Here is a 24,174-nt window from a genome sequence, read left to right on the forward strand (position 1 = left end):
TAACCCTCCCACCTCCCCCTCCCAAACTTTTCCCCATTAACAACATCTTTCATTAATGTGGTACATTTATTACAATTGATGAACACATATTGAAGCATTGCTACTGACTGTGCTCTATAGTTTACATTATAATTTACACTTTGACCCATACAATTTTATAGGTTTTGAGTATAATGACTGTATCCATCCATCATTGCACTGTCAAGCAGGAGAAATTCCAATGTCCCAAAAATGCCCCATGTTGCACCAATTCTTCCCTCTCCCTCCCCTCCGAATTTCTGGTGGCCACTGCCTTGTTACAAGTTCTTCCATTGCTAAAATAATAAGTCTACTTTAGCCCATAGTTGTATTCACCCCTTCTGTTTGTTCATTCCTCAATCTTAAGGATTTTGGGGTAGTGATGCCCCCTCTGTTTCTGCTTGAGAGGGGGCTTAGATCCCACAGGGCAGATGGATGGAACTGTCTTGCTTACAGTTGTGCATGCTCTCTGTTCTTTGGGAGGGGCATTGTCCATCCTCCTCCTTTTATTAGTTGTCCTAGGTGAGTCCAATGAACTGAACAGTAGGTGCTCCAACCCTACTCAGATTCAGGGCTCAACTGGCGTATGAACAGACAGAAGATTTAAGTCTCTGGGACATATATTTAATGAGTATAGTGCTAAACATAGGTTCAAATAAAAGGGACAGGTGAGTGGATATAGCTCAAGGGTTAAGCGCCTGCTTCCCACATACTAGGTCCCGGGTTGAACCAGCAGTACCTCCTAAAAACAAAAAACAAGCAAAGCAAACAAAAAAACCAACTTGGGGAAGCTGGTTTAGCTCATTGGTTGACTGTGGCTTCCCATATATGAGGTCCCGGTTTCAAACCCCAACTCTGGTACCTCAAAACGGCCAGGGGTGGGCGTAGATGTTTACATTTATTGGTAAAATTGGTACACCCATTCTCCCTTATTGGATAATTTAAAATTTATTATTTTATGATTTTTTTGGTCTCTTTATATAATTTCTATGGTAACCTTTAAACAGGGTTTCTAATAAATACCAATTTGCTAAAACTTTTTTTTTTCTAATTAGGAATGAGTAGGCTTTTAGAGCATCTATTTGAGATAACTATATGATTTTACCTTCTTTAATCTTTTTTTTAAAAGGTTCATTTTATTTATTTATTTCTTCCCCCACTTGCTGCACTTGCTGTCTTCTCTATCTGTTCATTGTGTGCTCGTCTTCTTTTTAGGAGGCACCAGGAACCAAACCTGGGACCTCCCCATGTGGGAGAGAGGTGCCCAATTGCTTGAGCCACATTCGCTCCCTGCTTGTTGTGTCTTTTGTTGTGTCTTCTCATTGTGTTTTTTTTTTAAAGATTTATTTTATTTATTTCTCTCCCCTTCCCGCCCCCCCCCCCACCCCGGTTGTCTGTTCTCTGTGTCTATTTGCTGCGTCTTCTTTGTCCGCTTCTGTTGTTGTCAGCGGCACGGGAATCTGTGTTTCTTTTTGTTGCATCATCTTGTGTCAGCTCTCCATGTGTGCGGCACCATTCCTGGGCAGGCTGCACTTTCTTTCGCACTTAGCGAAAGTGTTCTTCTGTGTCCACTTTCATTCTTGTCAGGTGGCCCTGGGAATGTGTCTCTTATTGTTGTGTCATCTTGCTGCGGCAGTTCTCCGTATGTGCAGCAGCACTCCTGGGTGGGCTGTGCTTTTTTGTGTGTGTGCAGGGCAGCTCTCCTTGTGGGGCATACTCCTTGCATGTGGGACTCCCCTACGCAGGGGACACCCCTGCATGGCAGGGCACTCCTTGTGCGCTGCAGCACTGCATGTGGGCCAGCTCACTGCATGGGCCATGAGGTCCTGGATACCAAAACATGGACCTCCTATATGGTAGGCGGGTACTTTCAGTTGAGTCACATCCACTTGCCCCTGAGTCTCTTAATGTGTAAGTTATTCTTCTCTCTTTTTATTCCTTGTAATTTGTTGAATAAATGACCATTTGTCCTATGGTGGTCCACATTCTGAATTTTGCTGGTTGCATACCAGAAGTGTCATTTCATACATTTCTCTTACTCTCTAGATTTCCTATAAATCGATACTTAGATCTGGAAGCTTGATTTGATTTAAATTAAGATTTTTTTGGACAAGAATAATTCATAGGTAGTATTATGTGCTTCCATCTGATGGCACTTACCCAGTTATATCTGTTTTTGTAATGTTAACAGCCATTGATGATATTGCCTAGACCCACCATTTCTTGAGAGTTTACTAATTGTTAATATTCTCTTTCTGTTATTGATTCTTCATTTGTTGACAGCAGTTCTTCTATTGAGAGAACGTTCCCATATCAGCTATTTGGTTACTCTGAATTACTGTTCAAATATGAAAGACAGATTAAATGCATGATTTTCTCCCTTTATTTTCCAGCTCTTAAAATAATAAGTTGGTTTCCAACCATCCTCCAAAGTTAACCAATGAATTTTGACCTCCCTCAGTGTCTTTATGAACTCGTGGACTTTAGTATAGTTGATGTGTTTCAGTACATTCCAGTTATTACTTTTATTGATACTCAAAATTATTCATTTTTGGCCAGTGAAAATCTCTTCAGATCAACTTCTGATATCTTTTAACACAAATCCAATAATTTTGATAACTTCTTTGCTTAATTATATAACAAGATATTCATATTCATTCTGAGTATTTTCTACCTCAGACCAGATTCAAATATCCCGAGGAGCCCAGGTTCCTTTTAGTAGAAAATGTCCTTTAGAGACTACAGTCTGTCTGCTATAGGTTCTCATTGTGTTGGGCTTGTCACTGTTTCTAGGTCATTCTTTTTCTGTTTGTTGTTTTCTTTCAGTTTGTTTAAGTTCTTTAACTATTAGGGATATCAGCACTTTTTCATCTATATGGCAATTTCTTTTTTACCCATTTTGATTTTGCTTGTTGAGTGGTTTCCTGTATAAAAGTTTTAAATTTGTATATGGTAAAATCTACTCATCTTTTCCTTTTTGGTTTCCAGATTGTGTTTAAAATATCAAATATCAAATGAGACATATATATATATATATATATATATATATATATATATATTTTTTTTTTTTTTTTCTTTTGGTACTGGGACCAGGGATTGAACCCTGGACCTCATGTTTGGGAAGCTGGTACTCAACCACTGAGCCACATTGGCTCCCCTGAATTAGTTTTTTTGTTTGTTTGCTTGTTGTTTGTTTTTTGTTTTGTTTTGTTTTTTGGAGGCACTGGGAACAGAACCCGGGACCTCCCATGTGGGAATCAGGTGTTCAACTGCTTTAGCCACATCTGCTCCTGATAAATATATATATATATATATATATATATTTTTTTTTTTTTAAAGATTTATTTATTTATTTTTCTCCCCTCCCCCCCAACCCCGGTTGTCTGTTCTCTGTGTCTATTTGCTGCATCTTGTTTCTTTGTCTGCTTCTGTTGTTGTCAGCGGCACGGGAATTTGTGTTTCTTTTTGTTGCGTCATCTTGCTGATTCAGCTTTCCCTGTGTGGTGCCATTCCTGGGCAGGCAGCACTTTCTTTTGCACGGGGTGGCTTTCCTTACAGGGTGCACTCCTTGCGCGTGGGGCTCCCCTACTCGGGGGCATCCCTGCGTGGCAGGGCACTCCTTGCGTGCATCAGCACTGCGCATGGGCCAGCTGCACATGGGTCAAGGAGACCCGGGGTTTGAACCACGGACCTCCCATGTGGTAGACGGACGCCCTAACCACTGGGCCAAGTCCATTTCCCAATAAATATATTTTTAAATCATCTACATTTTCTCCTGTTCTTTTTATAGATTTTTTTTTTAATATTTATTTTTTATTTATTTCTCTCCTCTTTCCCGCTCCCCCCCCCAGTTGTCTGCTCTTTGTGTCCATTCACTGTGTGTTCTTCTGTGCCCGCTTGTATTCTTGTCAGCAGCACCCGGAATCTGTGTCTCGTTTTTGTTGTGTCATCTTGCTGTGTCAAATCTCCGTGTGTGTTGCGCCATTCCTGGGCAGACTGTATTTTTTGCGCCCCGGGCAGCTCTCTTTACACATGGGGCTCCCCTATGTGGGGGGACAGCCCTGCGTGGCACAGCACTCCTTGAGCTCATCAGTACTGCTCATGGGCCAGCTCATCACACGGGTCAGGAGGCCCTGGGTTTGAACCTTGGACCTCCCATGTGGTAGGCGGACTCCGTATTTGTTGGGCCAAATCCACTTCCCTAGATTTTTTTTTTTAAGATTATTTATTTATTTCTCTCCCCTTCCCCTCCCCACCACCCCGGTTGTCGTCTGTGTCTGTTTGCTGCATCGTCTTCTTTGTCCACTTCTGTCGTTGTCAGCGGCACGGGAATCTGTGTTTTTGTTGCATCATCTTGTTGTGTTAGCTCTCTGAGTGTGCAGCACCATTCTTAGGGAGGCTGCACTTTCTGTTGCGCTGGGCGGCTCTCCTTATGGGGTGCACTCCTTGCGCATGGGGGTCCCTTACGCAGGGACACCCCTGCGTGGCACGACGCTCCTTGTGCGCATCAGCACTGTGCATGGGCCAGCTCCACACGGGTCAAGGAGGCCCGGGGTTTTAACCGGGGACCTCCCATGTCGTTGACGGACGCCCTAACCGCTGGGCCAAGTCCACTTCCCTCTAGATTGTTTTTTAACTAAAAAAATTCTCAACTGTTAAAATATATACAGCATGAACTTCCCCATTTTAACCACTTTCAAGTGTACAATTCAGTGGTATTAATTACATTCACAATTTTGTGTTACCATCAAAATCCATACCAAAACTTCTCCTCCTCCCCAAACTGACACTCTATATCCCATCAACATTAACTTTGCATTCCTCCTCTCCTTCCCTCTGTAACCTGTAATCTGTGCTCTGTCTCTATGAATTTGCATGTTGTCGTTATTTATATATAAGCAAAATCATACAATATCTGTCCTTTTGTGCCTGGCTTATTTCACTCAGTGTGTGTCTTCAGGGTTCATCCATATTTTAGCGTATATCACAACTTCAACCCTTTTTATAACTGAATACTATTCCATTATATGTATATACCACATTTTGTTTACCCATTCCTCTGTTGATGAACACTTGAATTGCTTCTCCTTTGGCTATTGCGAATAATACTGCTGTGAACATTGTTATACAAGCATCTGTTCAAATCCCTGTTTTCAGTTCTTTGGGATATATATATATATTCCTTTTTTTCCCCCCAAAGAAAAAGTCTAGTAGGCACCTTTAATTTTTTGACAATTTTTTTACAAAATTGGGGTGAGGTTAGGAAATTGGAAGTTAATGCTTAAAATGTACAGAGTTTCTATTTGGAAAAATTTCTATAATGAGAAAGTTTTGGTAATGGATGTAGTGATGGTAGCATAACATTGTGAATATAATTAGCACTACTAAAATACATCTTCTTTTATCAATTGCAGCAAATGTACCACACTAATGGAAAGTGTTAATAATAGGATAATATAAGGAAACTCTGTATTTTTTGCATGGTTTCTCTATAAACCTACTTCTCTAATAAACAAAATCAGTTAGATGATGTTTATAATATTATGTGCTGATTCCGGTGCTCCTTGCATTGTGGAAACCCCTCAAAGTCAAGGATCATGTGTTTGACTCAGATAAAAACACTGGTGTAATACCAGGCATATAATGAATGCTTAATAAATACTTGTTGGCTAAAATGAATATTTTAGATTATTGGCAAGGATAAAAATATAATTAAGTCAGAGCTCATTAGAAAACCATTACAGATTTGCTGTAGTAGACTATTTGGCATTTGAAAATAGTACATGATGTAACAAAGAGGGAACTGAAGTCAAAGTATTATTTTTATCGAGCTCAAAATACAGTATAAATTAACATCAAAGGGTTCTCATTAGAAATTGCACATTTTCAGTTATCTTTATTTTCTCTTTTAGGATATTCCAGACAGAGTCTCATATGAAAACAGTGAGAACATCAGAAATTACAGGTAAATATATCACTGCAATCCCTGCTAAATCTGCTTTCTTTAAAACTTCACTGTGATTATCTAACCAGATAATTGATATAATTTATTATTTATCTTATTGCTTAAAAAGTAAAACTTAAGCCATTAGGGTGGAAAATAGAGTAAGGAACTTCTTTAATTGTTGTTAATGTCCTTATATAATTTTTCTAATGCTTTATCAATGTACATTTGAAAAAATTTTTATTTCTTTATTTTTAGAAACAGAAGGAGAAAATGTTTTGCTTATGCTGTAAGTAAGGAAAATGTGGTTCAAATTATTTAAAGTTCTTTATTTCTATTAAATGTTTTTTTTAAATAATATTCTTTGGTTTTTTGTTTTTATGTCCCTTTTGTGGATTACCTAGGATTAATTCAGAAAACAGTTTTTTTTGCAGAATTTAGTATACTGCTATATATGATAAATGGGTACATTATAACACTCTTAGTAAGAATGATGAAACGTTTTACTCTTGTATATGCATCCTTAACATACATTAACAGTACAAAACAATAAATACCAAGTCTTCAGATTTTTTCATTAAATTAGTCTTTTTTATTATACTATTAATACATAGAAAAGTAAATACCAGTAACTCCTGATGAAATGGAAAGTGCTTATCTTCATTCATTATAAGAGAACTACAAATTAAAACTTCACTGAGATGCAGTTTTCATCTAATTTGTTAAGAATACTGGTAAAAAAAAATCATTGCTGGTGGGACTGTAAATTTTGATAACCTCTGGAAGGCAATTTGGCAATATTGTTCAAAATTATAAATGCCCTTTGTTTCAGATATTTCACATTTTGGACTTTATCTCACCAATACACTTGTAAATGTTTGAAATGATGAATATATAAGGTTATTGATTGCAGCATTTGTTGAAATAACAAAAGACATGACAAATCCTAAAGATCCATTAGAAGGGACTGGTTAAATAAATTACAAAATTTCCATGTGATTGGCTCCCATGCAACTGGATAAAAAGAACAAGAATTTTTATCTTTATAAGTTACTATAGAAAATTCACCAAGCATATTACTTAAAATGAAAAAGCAAGGTGCAAAACAAAGTGCATAGTCAATTACCTCTTACGTGAGAAAAGGAGGGAAAAAGAAAAATTTGTGTGTGTTCACTTACACACACACATATATATTGACTTATATGTGTATATATGTGTATGCATGTGTATATATATTGACTTATAGATGCATAAAATACCTCTGGAAGGATCACAAGAAACTGATAAGATTGATTACCAGCAGAAAAGGGAAGTGGATGGCTAGAGGATAAATGTGTTGGGAGAGGAGCATTTTGTGCTTTTAATTTTGAACCATGTAAATTTTAAATTTTTTCAAATTTAAAGTTGTTGATGGAAGTAATAGTATTCATGGTTTCAAAGGGTATAGAAGGGAATGAAGTAAAAAATAGATATCTACTCCCTCTTCCCTAGGTGACCCATTCTGCACAGATAACACTATCACTGTTGACAATTGTGGGTGTCTTTCTAGAAATTTTCCATGCATATACAAATGCTTGTTTATATTTATATTGTTTTTAAAAAAATAAAAATGGAATCATTTAGTAATTCCATCTTATTACATACAGATCTACCTCATTCTATTATGATCTATTGTATACATGTACCAACATTTATTTAGTCAGTTCCCTATTGATGGACATTTGGGTTGTTTCCCTTTTTTTTTTTACTTAATTTTTTAAGGCTAAATTTCTAGAAATGAATTGCTTTATGGATCATCCTTTTTTTAAATAAGCAAAAAACAGATATCTAGCATCTTTTAATACTAATCTTAAAATTAACAAACCACTAAAACCAATCTGAAAAGGGTTTTTAAAATTGCCTCTTAATTTTTTCTGCCAGTATTAGATGAGTCTTTTTAAAATGATGTCTCTCTGTTTTTCTGCTAGTCACCCTCCCTACACATCCTTCTCTTTCCCTGCTCTTTCAACTGTTGTGATTCATGATCATTGTTAAAAGTATGAAAATACTTTTAATTTTTAGGAATAAGAATTCAGAAGATAATCACTCTGAAATTACTGGTGAGTATGAATCAGAATACTTTTCTTATCAAACACTTTTCTCTTCATCCAGATTCCCTTATAAGTAAAGTAGTATATAAAGAACCATGAAAAAAATCAAGTATATGAAGAGAATTTTGTACTTTGCCTAAAGTCTTTAAGTTAGAATTTCAAAAACTGAATATTATTTCTCTCAGACCTGATGTTCCCCTTTTTTTCTTATCTTGTCTTATCTTGGACTCACTCTCAATCATTCTTCCAAATCAGGAATCAAGGAATCATTTTGAACTCTTTCTTTATTCCCCAAATGGCGCTGATTTTTAGCTATCCTAAATATTTTTATTTTTATTTTTATTTTTTTATTTTTTAAAGATTTATTTAATTTATTTCTATCCCCTTCCCTCCTGTTGTCTGCTCTCTGTGTCCATTCGCTTGTGTTCTTCTGCATCCGCTTGTACTGTCAAGCGGCACTGGGAAACTACGTCTCTTTTTTGTTGCATAATCTTGCTGCATCAGCTCTCTATGTGTGCGGCGCCATTCTTGGATGGCCTGTGCTTTTTTCATGCAGGGTAGCTCTCCTTGCAGGACGCATTCCTTTCGTGTGGGGCACCCCTACGTGGGGGACACCCCTGCGTGGCACAGCACTCCTTGTGCACGGCAGCACTGCGCTTGGCCAGCTCACCACATAGGTCAGGAGGCCCTGGGTTTGAACTCTGGATCCTCCATATGGTAGGGGAACAGCCTATCAGTTGAGCCAAGTCCACTTCCCCTAAATATCTTGCAAATCTGTTACCTATTTTCTAATCCTTCTGCCACTGCTTTACTTCAAGTCCTCATTATATTCTTCCTTAGACTATTGTATTGAGCCTTGTTCTTCCAATCCATTTTACAAATTTCTAAATCTGCTCATATTGCTTCCCAGCTGAAAATTGTTCAATGGAACTTTTTTGCTTTCAGGAAAAAGCTCACACTCCTTAGCACTGACTTAGAAATCCCTTTATAATTTGGTTTGTCTTCTTTTCCAGCCTTATCTCCTTCCTTTTATGCTCTAACCCATGATGAACTATTTGCAGTTCTTTATATGGAAATTTTTTTCCTGCTATGCATCTATAAATACCTCTGTCAAAGGTGCTCTTCCTACTCTAACTTTCCTCAGTCAGTCTTCTCAGTTTTCAAGGCTCATTTTCAGTACTCTTAAAGTAGCCAATCCACAAACTTACAATATATACCAGTATGTAAGACATCTATACCACTAAGTCACTGTTTTGTTCATCTGACACTTATGTCTTAGCAAAGCTTTCTTGATGAAGGAAATAGTACATGATTTACAGTTGCTGCAAGCTTTTTATCTCATCATGAATTGATAACAAGCAGTTCACAGACTGTCACCATACTTAAATACCACCGATTTAAATGGAGCCTTTTCTGAGAAAACCAAGGAATTAGTCACTGTTCCTGTGTTCCACAGTATCCCTTTTATTTTTCAGTCTATTGGAGAATTTATCACATTGTATTTTAGGTGTTTACTTCTGGCTTTCTTATTAAACAAGGAACTCTTTGAGGCTACAAATGCTGTCTTGTTTTTCTTTGTGTCTTAATAGTTAGCTGAGTTTTTGAAACATAGGTTTTGAATCAATATTTGTTGAGTAAATGAATGGAAATATGATATATAAAGAAGACCTTTAGTAAAAAGTCTGTAATTCATTATATGTACTTGAGGTTGCCATAAACTTTTAAAAATGTTCTAAAGATTTACCTTTAGACTTAAATATTTTAAAATCTATTTCCTGTTTGAATATAGCATCTTCAATCCCTTCCTTATTTTCAAAGTCCAGTTTGTTACCTAAACCTTTATATTTCAATTCTAAAACATCTTGAGTCTAAGCTCTTATTGTTTCTTGCCATATCACAAATTCTCATCATGTATTTGAACTATTGCAGTAACTTCTTTATTGGTTATTCTCCTTAATCTGCTTTCTTCTTCTCTGGAATTATTTGTATAAAATGCATATTCCATCAATGGGAATGTCTGGAATCCTTCACATGTAATAAAAGACCCTTCAAAATCTTGACCTAACTTTCAGTCTCATCATTTGATATTCTTTACCCAGTAACCTCTGCTGTCTTTGAAATAAAAATTAAGTGTGGTGGGAAGCAGCTGTGGCTCAATCAGTTGGGCTCCTGTCTACCAAATGGGAGGCCCTGGGTTCATTTTCTGGGGCTTCCTTGTGAAGGCAGGCTCACTCGCACGATGCAGAGAGCCGCCTGGCCCGCAAGCACTGCGGAGCACTGCTCGGGGCCCATAAGCGCCATGGAGAGCCAACTCAGCAAGGTGATGCAACAAAAAAAAAGGGAGACAAGCAAAAACATAGAAGAGCATGCAGTGAATGGACACAGAGAGCAGACAGCAAGCAAGCCACAAGTGGAGAGGGGAAATAAAATAAATAAATACAGGCACAGAAGAACGCACAGCAAATAGACACCGAGAGCAGACAGCATGCAAAAAGAAAGCCACAAAGGGGTATTAAAAAAAAAATTAAGTGTGGGGGAAAAAAGTACTTTAAACCTTCTACCAGTCACAGCCTTTAAAGTCACCACCATATTCTAAAAAGATTTCAGTCATACAGAGAATACAATCGTCACTGATCACTCTTGCACTAAAATAGGACCTTAAAAGTCTTAATGGAGGAATGGATGTGACTCAAGCAGTTGGATGCCTGCTTCCCACATGAAAGGTTCTGAGTTTGGTCCCCAGTGCCTCCTAAAAGCAAAAACAAACAAGAAAAAAACAACTCAGGGAAGCCAGTGTGGCTCTGTGGTTGAGCACTGGCTTCCCACATACGAGGTCCTAGGGTTCAATCCTAGCCCCAGACCTAAAAAAAAAAAAAAAAACTTAATGAACTATAATGCATAAGTCTTTCTGAAAGGCTTAATAACTGATAAAACCCCAGTAAATACTTATAACTGGTGAAGAACCTAAAAAAGGAAAAGCAACAGCCCTTGGCGATTTATAATATTTAAGTCATTGACTGCAGTGTTGTTTTTCTTTCCTCAATAGGGATGAACACATTACTTTGTGCTCCCATTCAGACCCAGATGCAACAAAGAGAGGTATGAGTTTCTGCAAGTGACTTCTTTTTATTTTTTATTAGAGAAGTTGTGCACTTACAAAACAATCATGCATAATGTGCAAAATTACCTACAACACCCCTCCACCAATATCTTACATTGTTGTGAAACATTTGTTGCAGATTATGAGAGAATATCATCAGACTCTTACCACAAACTGTGGTCTATAGAGTATATTTGGTATGTTTTTTCCATACCCCCCTATTATTAACATCATACTTTCTTTGACATTTTTAAAAGAATATTACAATATTTCCATTATCTATAGTCCATAAGTTACTTTGTGTTTTTCCCATGCATCTCCCTATTATTGTTTTACATTTTAATAATTTTATTGTATGTAAAATATCTCAGTTAAAACTGATCACACAAAAATACAAGTGATAGATTCACATATCTCATAATTACAACAAAAGAGCTTTAAGACAAGCATTCTTAATTTTTAATTCAAGCATTTACTACACAATACACACAATTAATACAAATTAAGATTTGGAGCAAGTTATCCCACGAAATAGCAGGGATTGTTTTCATCACTTACCAATTCATCATTAAACTCAAGGTTTTCCAGAACCTATCCAAATCTGTTGCAGAAAGAAGCAAAAAAAGTACTACTCATTTAGACAAGCTATAACAAGTTTAGACATAAAAAGTTTTCTCACAATTTGTTTCATAATCCATTATAGTTGTGAGATTTTAGTTAAGAATTGTTTTTCTTCAAACTATGACTTTTTCAAAGATATTTTGGAAACAAAATTATACAGTTTTCAATAACAAAGTTTGTGGTAAATTACTCAAACTGAAGTAAGATGTAAGGGAAGAATCAAAACTGCCGTGCGTCCTCCTTTCAGTCCCTATTCTTAACACCTTATAACAGTGATGTACATTTGTTCTAGTTCATAGAAGAACATTCTTGTTTTTGTACTTTTAACCACAATCCTCATCCACCTCTGGGTTCACTATGTTATTCAGTCCCTATATTATTCTCTAGCTTTCTTTAAATTGGCACTTACATCTCTAGACTACCCTTTTCAGCTGCAATCCCATTTATAAACCAGCTGTGTTAGTTATACTCACTATAATGTGTTACCATCAACTCTATGTCCATACTTTTACAGTCAAGCTAATTAAAAATTCTACATACATTAAACATCAATATCCCTTTTCAGCCCTCATCCTATCTCCTAGTAACCTATATTCTAGGTTTTAACTCTTCTGTGTGTATTCTTCATATTTCGTTCATATTAGTGAGACCATACAATATTTGTCCTTTTTTGTCTGGCTTATTTTACTTAGCACAATATGTTCAGGGTTCATCCATGTCATCAAATATGTCCCAATTTCATTCCTTCTTATAGCAGCATAGTATTCCATCATATGTATATACCACATTTTGTTTATCCGTTCATTGGTTTAGGACACTTGGGTTGTTTCCATCATTTGCACGCAAGTGACTTCTTATTTTAACCTTTCTTGACAGTTAAAACAACAAAAAATTCAATGGAGATGGCATGATTTAGGGATGACCTACAAAATGAACCAACATAGACTGTAAAAACTTCCTAACTTACCTTTTAATTAAGGGTAGTTTAATCACTACTAAGAATTTAGATAATAGGGAGTTATATTAGTTACACCAGCACTTCTTAAAGTTTAATGAACATATGAATCACTTGAGGATTTAAAAAAATATATGGATTCTTATCCAGTAGATTTCAGTCTATATTTCTAACAGTCTCCTAGTAGATTCTAGTGTGCTGGCCCATGGACTATGCTTTAAGTAGCAAGGATTTAGACCATGTCCTTAAAAAGAAATCCACTACATTAAGATTCAAAGAGAACCCAACTCCCAAAAATACAGAGTATAATATGAAGTAGCCATCATGCACTTATCCCTTTCCAAGTCTTTTTTATTTAAGTTGAGAATGACCTTCAGTACAAAAATTAGAATTTTCAGTATGACTACATTTGGTGTTGGGTCTTTTTTATTTTTTAGTCATTTTAGAGGGTGTGTATGTAATTGACACTGATTTTTAATTTGTCCAGAACACTACAAAGTAAATTATTCATAGATTTTTAAAAAATGTATTAATAACAAATTACTTGCTACAAACCACACCATTGATTCAGACAAACCAATATGTCATGAAACCATCACTGAGGATTATTTATTTATATAGTATTCTCTGTATAGTACTTGTCTCAAAATACCTTTTTTAAAAAGTTTGCATTTGGTCTGATCTCTTATTTTTTGCTTTCATTATAGTTTTCAATTATAGAACACAGCCATGGAAGGAAACATGAAAATGACCAGACAGTCATCTTTTCAGATGAAAATCAGATGGACCTGACAGCAAGTCACACTGTGATGATTACCAAAGGCCTTTTAGATTGTACCAAAAGTGAAAAGTCCACCAAGATAGATACCAAATCATTTCTGGCTAACTTAAAGCTCCATAATGAAGATTCAAGAATGAAAAAAGAATTAAATTTTTGCATGCATCAGAACACTTCCCCAGAAAAGAAAATAAATTTTAATGACTTCATAAAAAGATTGAAAATGGATAAATCTAATGCTTCTCCTTCTAAAGGACTTGGTAAAGAAAATTCTGAGATAATGGTTCATTGCAAAGAATCAAATAGAGCTTCTTCTGTACATCAGGTGCATGTATCTCTTAATGTAGAGGAAGATAACAGTAATGTGACTAGAATCTTTAGAGAACAAGATGATGAGATGAATTTTACCCAGTGTCATACAGCCAATATTCAGACTTTAGTTCCCACATCCCGTGAGGCCATCTTAAGAGAATTTAAAGGTGGTGATACTACAATTTGTGGCAATGACTTTATGGACTTGACGATTAACCACACTAGTCAAATTTTACCCTCAGCAGATAATTCATCTGGAATAGAAAATCAAACTCACAATGTCATGATGGGTGTTACAAGAGGTTATGAGACTAAAGCTTCTGGAAAGAAAATCTTGAAGAATAAACCAACTGCTACATTTCAAGACCCTGCTTTAAACTCCACAGACAAAATACATATTAACAGAAGTCATATTATAGGAGCAGAAATACACACAGTCACACAGACTTCTAACCAAGATGCCAAAACATCCATGATCTCAGAATCTATTTGTTCTAGTCCAACTGTTCAGGGTTGTGAGACAGTTTTCTATTCTGGTTGTAATGATGCCATGGAACTGACCAATTGTCTGTCAGGTATGAGAGAGGAGAAAAATTTGCTAAAGCATGACAGTAATTCTTCTAAAATATATCCCAATCCGGATACTATCTCTTTTCTCATAGACAAAAGTGCTTATTCAGGAGAGGATAGCATGGACATTACCAAGAGTCACACAGTTGCAATAGATCATCAAATTTTTAAGCAAGATCAGACAAATGTAAAGATAGCAACCATACCAGTTGCTGAAAAAGAAATAATGCTCCGAAATCATTTAACTGTATCAGAGGATGGGAAAATGAATGTAAATTGTAGCTCAATTATTCATGTACCTAAGGGAAGATTACAGCAGAGCCTGGCAAATTCTTTTTCTATTTCACTGACTGACAAAAAGACTGAACTCTTCACAGATGATGATATGGATTTGACTAAAAGTCATATTAGTAACTTAGGAGGTCAAGCTCCTCTTGTGTCTTTGAGTCTAGCACCTGAGAATACCAGTAAATCTCATTCTCGCAGCAAAAGCCCTTCAGATGAATGGGAAGAAATCACCAAAAATCATACTGAAACATCCCCACGACCACACATAATTTCTAAAAACATTCTAGGAAAACCAAAAGTGACATCTCCTGATGAGGAGAGTGTTTTCTTTCCAGAAAATGGTGAAAATGACCATCCAGCAGCAAAAAGCAGCCAGCTAACTCTACAGAGAGAATGTTCTAATAGTGGTCCTATAGAGAAACCTGTAGCATTTGTAGCTCATGGTAACATGGAAGTGTCCCAGTCAACCCACTGGAAGAATGATAAAAATGGTATGGATATCACTCAGAGTTGTACTGTGGAAATCAGTCACAAAAGTGCCCTAAAAGATAGAGAGGACTTCCATTTTGTGCCTTTGGCAGAAACTTCTAAAACAGTTCTGTATACCTGTGGGCAGGATGACATGGAGATCACTAGAAGTCACACAGTTGCTTTAGAATGTAAAACTGTCCCACCAAATGAAATAACTACTAAGCCTATGGATAAAACTGTAATGTTTGTAGATAATCACAATGATCTAGAAGTTACCAAGTCCCATACTGTTTTCATCGATTGTCAAGCCATGGAGAAAATACTTGATGAGTACCCAAAATTAGGAATACCAAGAGGAAAAAGCTATGGTAGTTCTGCTAAAGAATTTACTAAAAGTCAAGCAATGGCCATAGAAAACAAAATTTTTCATACTGAGCAACAGCATCATATACCTTTTGCTCCTACTAATACCTTGTCTGGGGATCAAGGTGAGGTGGAAATCACCAAATTCCATAGCACTGTTATGGATGAAGAGGTCATGGAGAAAGTTGTGGATCAACCCTATACATTGGAAAAAGCCAAAATGGAAAGCTTTCACTTAAATAGCACAGGAAGAAGAAATGAAGATCTTAGGAACAGTCACGCAACTGTTACTTGTGGATCCAGTGATAAATATTCCTGTTTACCAAATGTTATTTCTGATGTTGATAATCTAAAAGGAAATATCATGTCTTTATGTGATAAAGATAAGAAAAAATTTAGTAATTGCCCAGTGCAAAATGATTTTGTTTATGCAAACGATTTAGCCCGTGAATATTATTCAAAACCTGAGGGACTGCTTATCTCTGCTCCTGTTCCTTTGTTAGAGAAGACAGAAATCACTCAAGCAAATACCAAAGGTCAGTTAGACTGTGTCATGACACTTCCCAAAGATCAAGAGGATCCGGTAAAGGAGCCCCAAAATCTATTAGATAATCAAACTTTAGAATGTAATCAAGACCTGGAGGAGATGACTAAACTTAATTTAAAGACAGTGTCTTTTGAGCTTCCAGAGGATCGAATGGAGGACCTTGTTAATAATGCAGAACACAGTTTAAAGAAGACCTTTTGTGATGATTTTGTTGCTTCTCAGCCTCATCTCTCAACCCAGCTACCACCATTACTTCCAAAAGGACAAAGTATTATCAATAAAGATGAAACAGTACTTTCTAAAGCTGCAAATAAGAATTTAAATATTGTAGAAAATTTGTCTGTACCCAAATGTGAAAATGAGTTCAAAATGCTGAATAATGAGAAACAGATTACTGTAGCCTCTAACAAAGAACTGAAGGAAAGTGTGCAAACATCTCAAGGTGGTACAGCTAAAGATATTCACAGTAACTTAGACTTAACTAAGCAAGCGAGTCAAACTCATGCTAATCCTAGAGAACCATCAGATCTTGTGATTGCATCTAATCTTCTAAATTTTAGTAGTATCAAACCAAATCTGAATAATTTGAATGGAAAAACAAAAGACATTTTAGGTTTTCAGGCTGTTTGTATACCATCGCCTTCAGAACACTTACTTGAAGCAAGTAAAGCACACAATGATAGTATGCAAGCCACAGAAATGCATAATAACATAGTATCCAACAGTGTTAAGGATAATAGAAGTGAAGAAAGAAATTCTCATAATGGAGCAGCGATCAATTCCGTTCCAGTAATGACAGTCGTAAAAGATAGAAATAAAGTGAGAAGATGTTCTCTGGGAATCTTTTTGCCGAGATTGCCAAACAAGAGAAATTGCAGTGTCACTGGTATAGATGAACAAGAGCAGATTTCAGCAGACACATCTGATTTAAATTACTTAGAAACTCAGCCAGTCTCCAGCAAGGATTCAGGTCCTGGATTTGTTGTTGCTCAGCTGGACTTAAGTCCATCTCAATATATAAATGAGGAAAATCTTCCCATGTATCCTGGTGAGATTAATTCTTCAGACTCTATTAGCATAGGAACTGAGGGAAAGGCCCTGATTGAGACATATCAAAGAGAAATTTTACTATCTCAAAATAAAGTGGAAGAAACCTGCAATAGCCAAAAAAGAACTTGGATACAAGAAGACGATGATACTCAGAATGAGAAAAAAATGAAAAAAAATGAGGTAAGACTTGGTGATGCACAAGATCAGCAGGTAAGCCCTGTTTTGAACCAATGAATGTTCTTAATTTTAATATTAGTATTGAGTAAATAGGAATTTATTATTTCCATTTATAGGGTTAGAGAAATATTCCTGTGTAGAATCTTCAGGAATTAAATGACTACTTAGCTAGACTTCAAACCAATTTAAAGTGACAAATAGTCACAGAAAACCGAAATGGAAAGAAGGACAAAAATTCACCAATGTCGAAATTATATAATTAACTCGAAACATACATCACCTTGTGATTGGCCAATAATTCTTGAGTGGCTTTGCATCTGAGAATCTCCAGGCAGGATATATGTCGTTTGAAAAGTCATCTTCAGTATTATAAATATTTGTGGGGTAAAAAAATCTTTTTGTTATGTAAATTGTGTAAAGAAAAGCTTGACTGAATTTTCTTGGCTAAATGAGCACAGGTAGAAGCTGAGAGTCCATTTCTGTGGTGGGTGGAAGAATTCCCAGGACAAGCCCAGTATCTCAAAGTGAAATCAGCAAGGTTTTGAATTTATTTACAGAGTCATAGATTTTTTTTTTTTTAACTTGAGAAACACTGACTTGGGTAACTTCCATGGAAACAGAACCTGTCACTCAAACTGGAGTATTTTAAGTGGGAAAATAAAGACTAGAAAGTATCAGAGGTTCATGAAAAACAGAAAATATAAATTTTAAATTCTGTTAAGAAATATAAGTAAGCTTGAAAGATGATTTCAGTAGTTCTACAAGAAAATAAGGTCATGAAGAAATAGTGGTTTTATGAGATGAAGTCATTAGAAAATAGTTGGTTAGTCTCGGAAGCTTTAGAGAAAGTAGTAATGATAAAAAATGTAAACATTACAGTCTGGAAATTAATATTTCATTAATTTCTTCAATAAATATTGAGTGTCTGCTATGTTCAGGCACTGTTTTAGGTGCTAGACTACCATCAGTAAGAATATACAGTAAAAAATCTGCTCTCATGGAGCTTACATTCTTGCATTTAGACCAAGAATATGTTGTTCTAAAAAATGTGCTTAAGTAGGTAAATGAAGATGACATTTAAGACTGTGAAGTGGTTAAAATGGTGGTAAAAGCAAGGCCACATGACTTATTTGACAACCTAAAGAGTGTCAGGGAAGGAAGACCTAAAGCTTGGAAATAGGTTTCTTCTCTGCACTCCAGCCAAGGCTACCATACGCAGCTATTATTCTTCATAAATGGAACTCTGGTTTTGTGCATTATTGTGGCCCTGACCCTAGTGGCTAATAGTTGAATAATTGGATAGATTAAGATTTGGTAGTGCATAGGATATGGCTAAAACTTGGATATATCTGAAAAATAATTTGCTTACTCAGTATAATGCATAAAGTTATTTCTATATATTTTTAAATAAAATTACTTTGGTTATAAATCTAGTTAAAGGCCTAAGCTGCTTATAATTTATTCTATTTACTGAGATATTTTATATGAATTATAAATTTTATGTTAGCAATAGTATTTGTTAGTGTTAACATTTAATCATAGGCATACAATGTCATAACTTTATCCTGATGATATTCCTTAATTAATAATTTTCAGATTTTTGGTCATCAGACTGAAGGAGATATAGATAAAAATGTTAACAGTGTGTTGATGAAAAGCCTATGCAGGAGCCCGTCTAGTTGCAGCAGCTCTCTGGATTCAATCAAGGCTGATGGGACCTCTCTGGACTTCAGCAGTAAGATTTTCATGAAAGCTAAATAATAGCAGTCATCTGCTTACTTGACTAATAAATGTACTTCAGTTCAGGAGATATTTGAATGTTGTACAAGCTTTTAAAGGGCTATAGTTGATAAGTACAATAATTTTCAGTTTTTAATTCTTAGTTATTTTAATGAATTGAGAAGTGATATACTATAGGAATAGTGTGATTTTCTTCAGAAACCTATAATATGTAGAGAAGCATTAAAAGAGTTGAATGGAAGTTTGAATGTACCTCATCATCTGTTAAAGCAGGTTATGTCCATTTTTTCTTACTAACCTTACTTTAAAAGCTATGACCAAGGGAAGTAAAGTGGAAAGACAGGTAGCATTTGCCTTACTTGGAGCCTGAAGAGCTTAGATACTCATGCTGTGAATCCCAAAACTCAGTGCTCTTCCTAGAGCTATGAAATCATGACATTTTGTCACAATTTTGTCTGAAAGGGTCTTTTACGTTGGTAACTGAGCCAACCTGAGATAAGTTCCAAATCCCATTCTCTGGGCATATTACTTCCACCATGGCTCATTCCTGCCCACCAGGCTAAGTGGCATTCACAGGGCTTATTCACAGTAAACCCAAGGCTTTGGTGTGGCCTAATGGAACACAGAGCTGTCACTCTTTCTCCAGACTGGAATTCCATCTCATAATCAATACCATATACATTAAGATCTGCAAGGGGAACAGATGTTGCTCAAGTGGTTGAGCACCTGCTTCCCATGTATGAAGTCCTGGGTTGATCTCTGGAACCTCCTGAAAAAAAATGAAAAAACCAACTGTATTAGTCTGCCAAAGGGGTGCTGATACAAAGTACCAGAAATCTGTTGGCTTTTATAAAGGGTATTCATTTGAGGTAAAAGCTTACAGTTACAAGGCCCTAAAGAGTCCAACTCAAGTTTGCTTTCTCACCTAAGTCAGTTGCCACATGTTGAAGCAAGATAGTTGCTCATCTCTGCTTGCTCTCTCCTTCCTGGGCTTCCCCTTCCTCTTAAGGCTCCATGAGCTCAGCTTCTTCCCAATCTCAACTGTAGGCTGGCGTAGGGCTTGTCTCTCAGGGTTTTCTATATCAGCAGCAAACTATCAGGAGAATGGCTTATCTCTCCCTGGGGCCCCAGAATAAAAATGACAGACCTATCTTTCTTCCTGTGTGTCTTCTTGAGTGAGGTCCATTTATATCAGCCCACCAAGGGGGTGGGGAGTCAACCCGAGTCATGCCCTACTGATGTGGTCAAATCAAAAGCCCTAAATTGATTTTATCAAGTAAATTTTAAATTCTTTGAATTTAATGCAAAGTGTGTCACACCCGGAGGAATAGTTTACAAACATAATCTTTCTCTTTGGGGATTCATTAAATAATCTCAAACTACCACACCAACTCTCATTGGGGAATGGATATAGCTCAGTGGCTGAACACCTGCTTCCCATGTATGAGGTCCTGGGTTCAATCTCCGGAACCAATTAAAAAAAAAAAAAAAAGATCTGCAAAAGACCAACTTTTAGGCACGATATTTTTCTCCCATTACCAGGGTAGGGAAAGTAAGCAGTTGGTGCTTTCTTTAATTCTCTTGGGAAATTTTTTTTTTTTTTTTCCTGTAAGCTTTCCCCCTGGTATCATGGAAAGGACAACTTAAATAACTCATTTTGGGTGGTTGTATCCAAAGTATAAATGATGGGATGGTGGACTTGGCCCATTGGTTAGGGTGTCCATCTACCACATGGGAGGTCCGCGGTTCAAACCCTGAGCCTCCTTGATCCGTGTGCAGCTGGCCCACGCGCAGTGCTGATGCGCACAAGGAGTGCCCTGCCACGCAGGGGTGTCCCCCACATAGGGGAGCCCCATGTGCAAGGAGTGCGCCTCGTAAGGAGAGCCGCCCAGCGCGAAAGAAAGTGCAGCCTGCCCAGGAATGGCGGTGCACACACAGAGAGCTGACGCAACAAGATGACTCAACAAAAAGAGACATAGATTCCCGTGCCGCTGACAACAACAGAAGCATACGAAGAAAAACACACAGCAAATGGACACAGAGAACAGACAACCGGGGTTGGAGGGGAAGGGAAGAGAAATAAATAAATAAATCTTTAAAAAAAAAAAAAAACAAGTGTAAATAATGGCCAAAGGTGTGGAGTATTCTTTCCCGGATCATGCAAGGGAAGGGCTCCTTGCTAGAACCGAGTGCTGACTAAGGGAAAGAATTTTACTAAAATCAAAGTTTAATGGTTGCCTTCTAACCACAAATTGAGCAGCAAAACCTACTTTGATCATAAAGTGCGAGTCCCCATTTAGCCCACATCTAGCACAGTATATTCCCAAATGTGATATTTGTCAGTTGTATGTTTTCAGAAGCTCCTCTCTGGTGCTAAATTGGATTTGAATTCTTGGTGAGAGGCCTCTGCATCTCCTTGGGTAGTTCTGGGCCAGTAAATAGCCACCTGAAGTGTCTATATATCATCTTTGTCAGTGGTTCAGTGAATTTTGTACTTTTCGTTAAAATTGGCATACATGATTGCTCTTGCAATTTCTTTTCTGTTTGGTAGTTTGTGACTCTAAAATTCCAACCGTTATGTGTGTTATTTATGAAAATAAAATTTCTTTTAGAAACTTTCCAAATAAAAGTTGAATGGAGCCTACTAATATACTTTGCCCTGCTAAATTAGTATCTTCCTAGAAAGATCCCAGTGGATATCTTCTAGAGGATGAACTGTACATAAACCTGAAAGATAACTAAAATTAAGTTAACAATATAGTTTTGACTTTTAAATCACCTTATTTTCCTTTATTTCTAGCACACCGCAGTAGTCAAATGGAATCACAGTTTCTCAGAGACACAATTTGTGAAGAGAGCTTGAAGGAAGTATGTTAAAAGTATTTCTCATCTCTACTGTAACTAATTATCATGTGTGGGTTTTTTTTCAATTATTTAAAAATTATGAAATGTTTAAAAAATACAGAATACTAAATTTCTTTTCCTTATTAAGGACCTAATGTGGCAATTAAATATATGGAATAGAAGTCATCATAATAACTATTGTTATCAAAAACCTTAAGACACATTCTTACCTACAAAACTGTGTGGGAGAGAGTATAAACTACAGTGTTAACTATAATCCATGCTTAGTGGCAATGCTCCAAAATGTGTTCATCACTTGTAACGAATATACCACACTAATGAAGGGTGGTATTACTGTGGGAGGTGTAGGGAGCGAGGCATCCCTATATATATATATATATATATATATTTTTTTTTTTTTTAATAATGATGTACAGGGGAACTTGGAATACATGTCTCAAATTTGCATACCTGGCAATGATGTATTAAATCTGCAGCAGTGAACTGTCTTTTCCTTCATAGAATTTATAATTTTACTGAGCAAGTAGGGTTGCAGAACCATTTATAAGAGGAGATTCCAGATTAAAAGGACCTAGACCCATTCAAATAAAATGAAATTAAAAAGAAGAAAAAATAATTCTCACTCTTACATATCCAGTTAAATTTATGAAAACTGAAAAATTATGAACTGTTAGAAGTTTCATGAAGAAATGAAAATGTGATTACAAGAGAAAGACTATCAGACTGGCCCTATATTTTTTATGTAATATTTATGTAATCTAAGTATCTTTAAAACATAATAAATATATATATTTTTAAAAATCTTAGATTAAGTATGCTCATGTATAGCCAACAAAATGCTTTTCAGCTGTTTAGAAGCAAATAAGGTAGTTATGTGAAAGAGTGGGTTCCCTTTTTTTTGAGTAGTCATGGAAACTTTTCTTTTTCTTTCCTCAGAAACTCCAGGATGGGAAAATAACAATAAGGGAGTTTTTTATACTTCTTCAGGTCCATATTTTAATACAGAAACCCCGACAGAGTAATCTTCCAGCCAAAGTAAGTGAAATTTCTTAGCAAAACAGTTATCTCAGTTAAACAGTATATATATATATTTTTTACTAAACTGTATTAAGGCAAGCATTTATTCAAAAGCAAAATATGAATCAAAGAATCAAATTCTCCTGTAGAAAGTTTTCCTTGTAACAGGTACATTTGTTTTTAGTATAAAAACTCATGGATTTTTTTTTTATAGATTTATTTTATGTACTTATTCTGCACCCCACCATTGTTTGTGCTTGCTGTCTGCTCTCTGTGTCCATTTGCTATGTACTCTCTGTGTCTGCTTCTCTTTAGGAGGGACCAGGAAGCAAACCTGGGACCTCCCATGTGGGAGAGAGGCACTCAATCACTGAGCTACCTCCACTCCCTGCTTTGTTGTGTCTCTCATTGTATTTCGTCTTTGTGTCTCCTTGTTGTGTCAGCTTGCCACACTAGCCTATCATGCCAGCTCGCTGTCTTGCTCGTCTTCTCCAGGAGGCACTGGGAATCAAACCCAGGACCTCCCATGTGGTAGGCAGGAGCTCATTTGCTTGAGCCACATCCGCTTCCCTAATGGATTTTGATAAGGTGAATTTTTTTTTCTCACTTTGCCACCTATTTTTTAAGACGTTTTATTGAGATATATTCACGTACCATACAGTCTATCCAAAGTACACAATCAATGACTTTTACTATATTTTCTTCTGATTATAAAAGTAACATGTGGGGAAGCAGACTTGGCCCAGTGGTTAGGGCGTCCGTCTACCACATGGGAGATCCGCGGTTCAAATCCCGGGCCACCCAGCGTGAAAAAAGTGCAGCCTGCCCAGGCATGGCGCCGCACACACAGAGAGCTGACACAGCAAGATGATGCAACAAAAAAAGAAACACAGATTCCCATGCCGCTGACAATAGCAGAAGCAGACAAAAAGAAGAACACGGGGAAACGGACTTTGGCCCAGTGGTTAGGGCGTCCGTCTACCATATGGGAGGTCCGCGGTTCAAATCCCGGGCCTCCTTGACCCGTGTGGAGCTGGCCATGCGCAGTGCTGATGCGCGCAAGGAGTGCTGTGCCACGCAAGGGTGTCCCCCGCGTGGGGGAGCCCCACGCGCAAAGAGTGCGCCCGTGAGGAAAGCCGCCCAGCGTGAAAAGAAAGAGCAGCCTGCCCAGGAATGGCGCCGCCCACACTTCCCGTGCCGCTGACAACAGACAACAACAGAAGCGGACAAAGAAACAAGACGCAGCAAATAGACACCAAGAACAGACA

General features: G+C 36.9%; 1 protein-coding gene across 2 annotated transcripts in view; it reads left to right on the forward strand.

The window, feature by feature from the left end:
• KNL1 (kinetochore scaffold 1) overlaps nucleotides 1-24,174 on the forward strand; it is an 82,213-nt gene that overhangs the window by 19,770 nt on the left and 38,269 nt on the right. Inside the window, exons 6-13 of one of the 2 annotated variants that reach the window (XM_058293939.2) lie at nucleotides 5,931-5,983; nucleotides 6,221-6,251; nucleotides 8,024-8,061; nucleotides 11,099-11,151; nucleotides 13,436-17,317; nucleotides 18,881-19,019; nucleotides 21,825-21,892; nucleotides 22,826-22,924. In XM_058293939.2, coding sequence (XP_058149922.1) covers nucleotides 5,931-5,983; nucleotides 6,221-6,251; nucleotides 8,024-8,061; nucleotides 11,099-11,151; nucleotides 13,436-17,317; nucleotides 18,881-19,019; nucleotides 21,825-21,892; nucleotides 22,826-22,924 — 4,363 coding nt within the window. The remainder of the gene's footprint in view (nucleotides 1-5,930; nucleotides 5,984-6,220; nucleotides 6,252-8,023; nucleotides 8,062-11,098; nucleotides 11,152-13,435; nucleotides 17,318-18,880; nucleotides 19,020-21,824; nucleotides 21,893-22,825; nucleotides 22,925-24,174) is intronic. The other variant, XM_058293941.2, reaches the window with a different exon arrangement.

Source organism: Dasypus novemcinctus, chromosome 3 (genome assembly GCF_030445035.2).
Source record: "Dasypus novemcinctus isolate mDasNov1 chromosome 3, mDasNov1.1.hap2, whole genome shotgun sequence".
Taxonomy (NCBI): domain Eukaryota; kingdom Metazoa; phylum Chordata; class Mammalia; order Cingulata; family Dasypodidae; genus Dasypus; species Dasypus novemcinctus.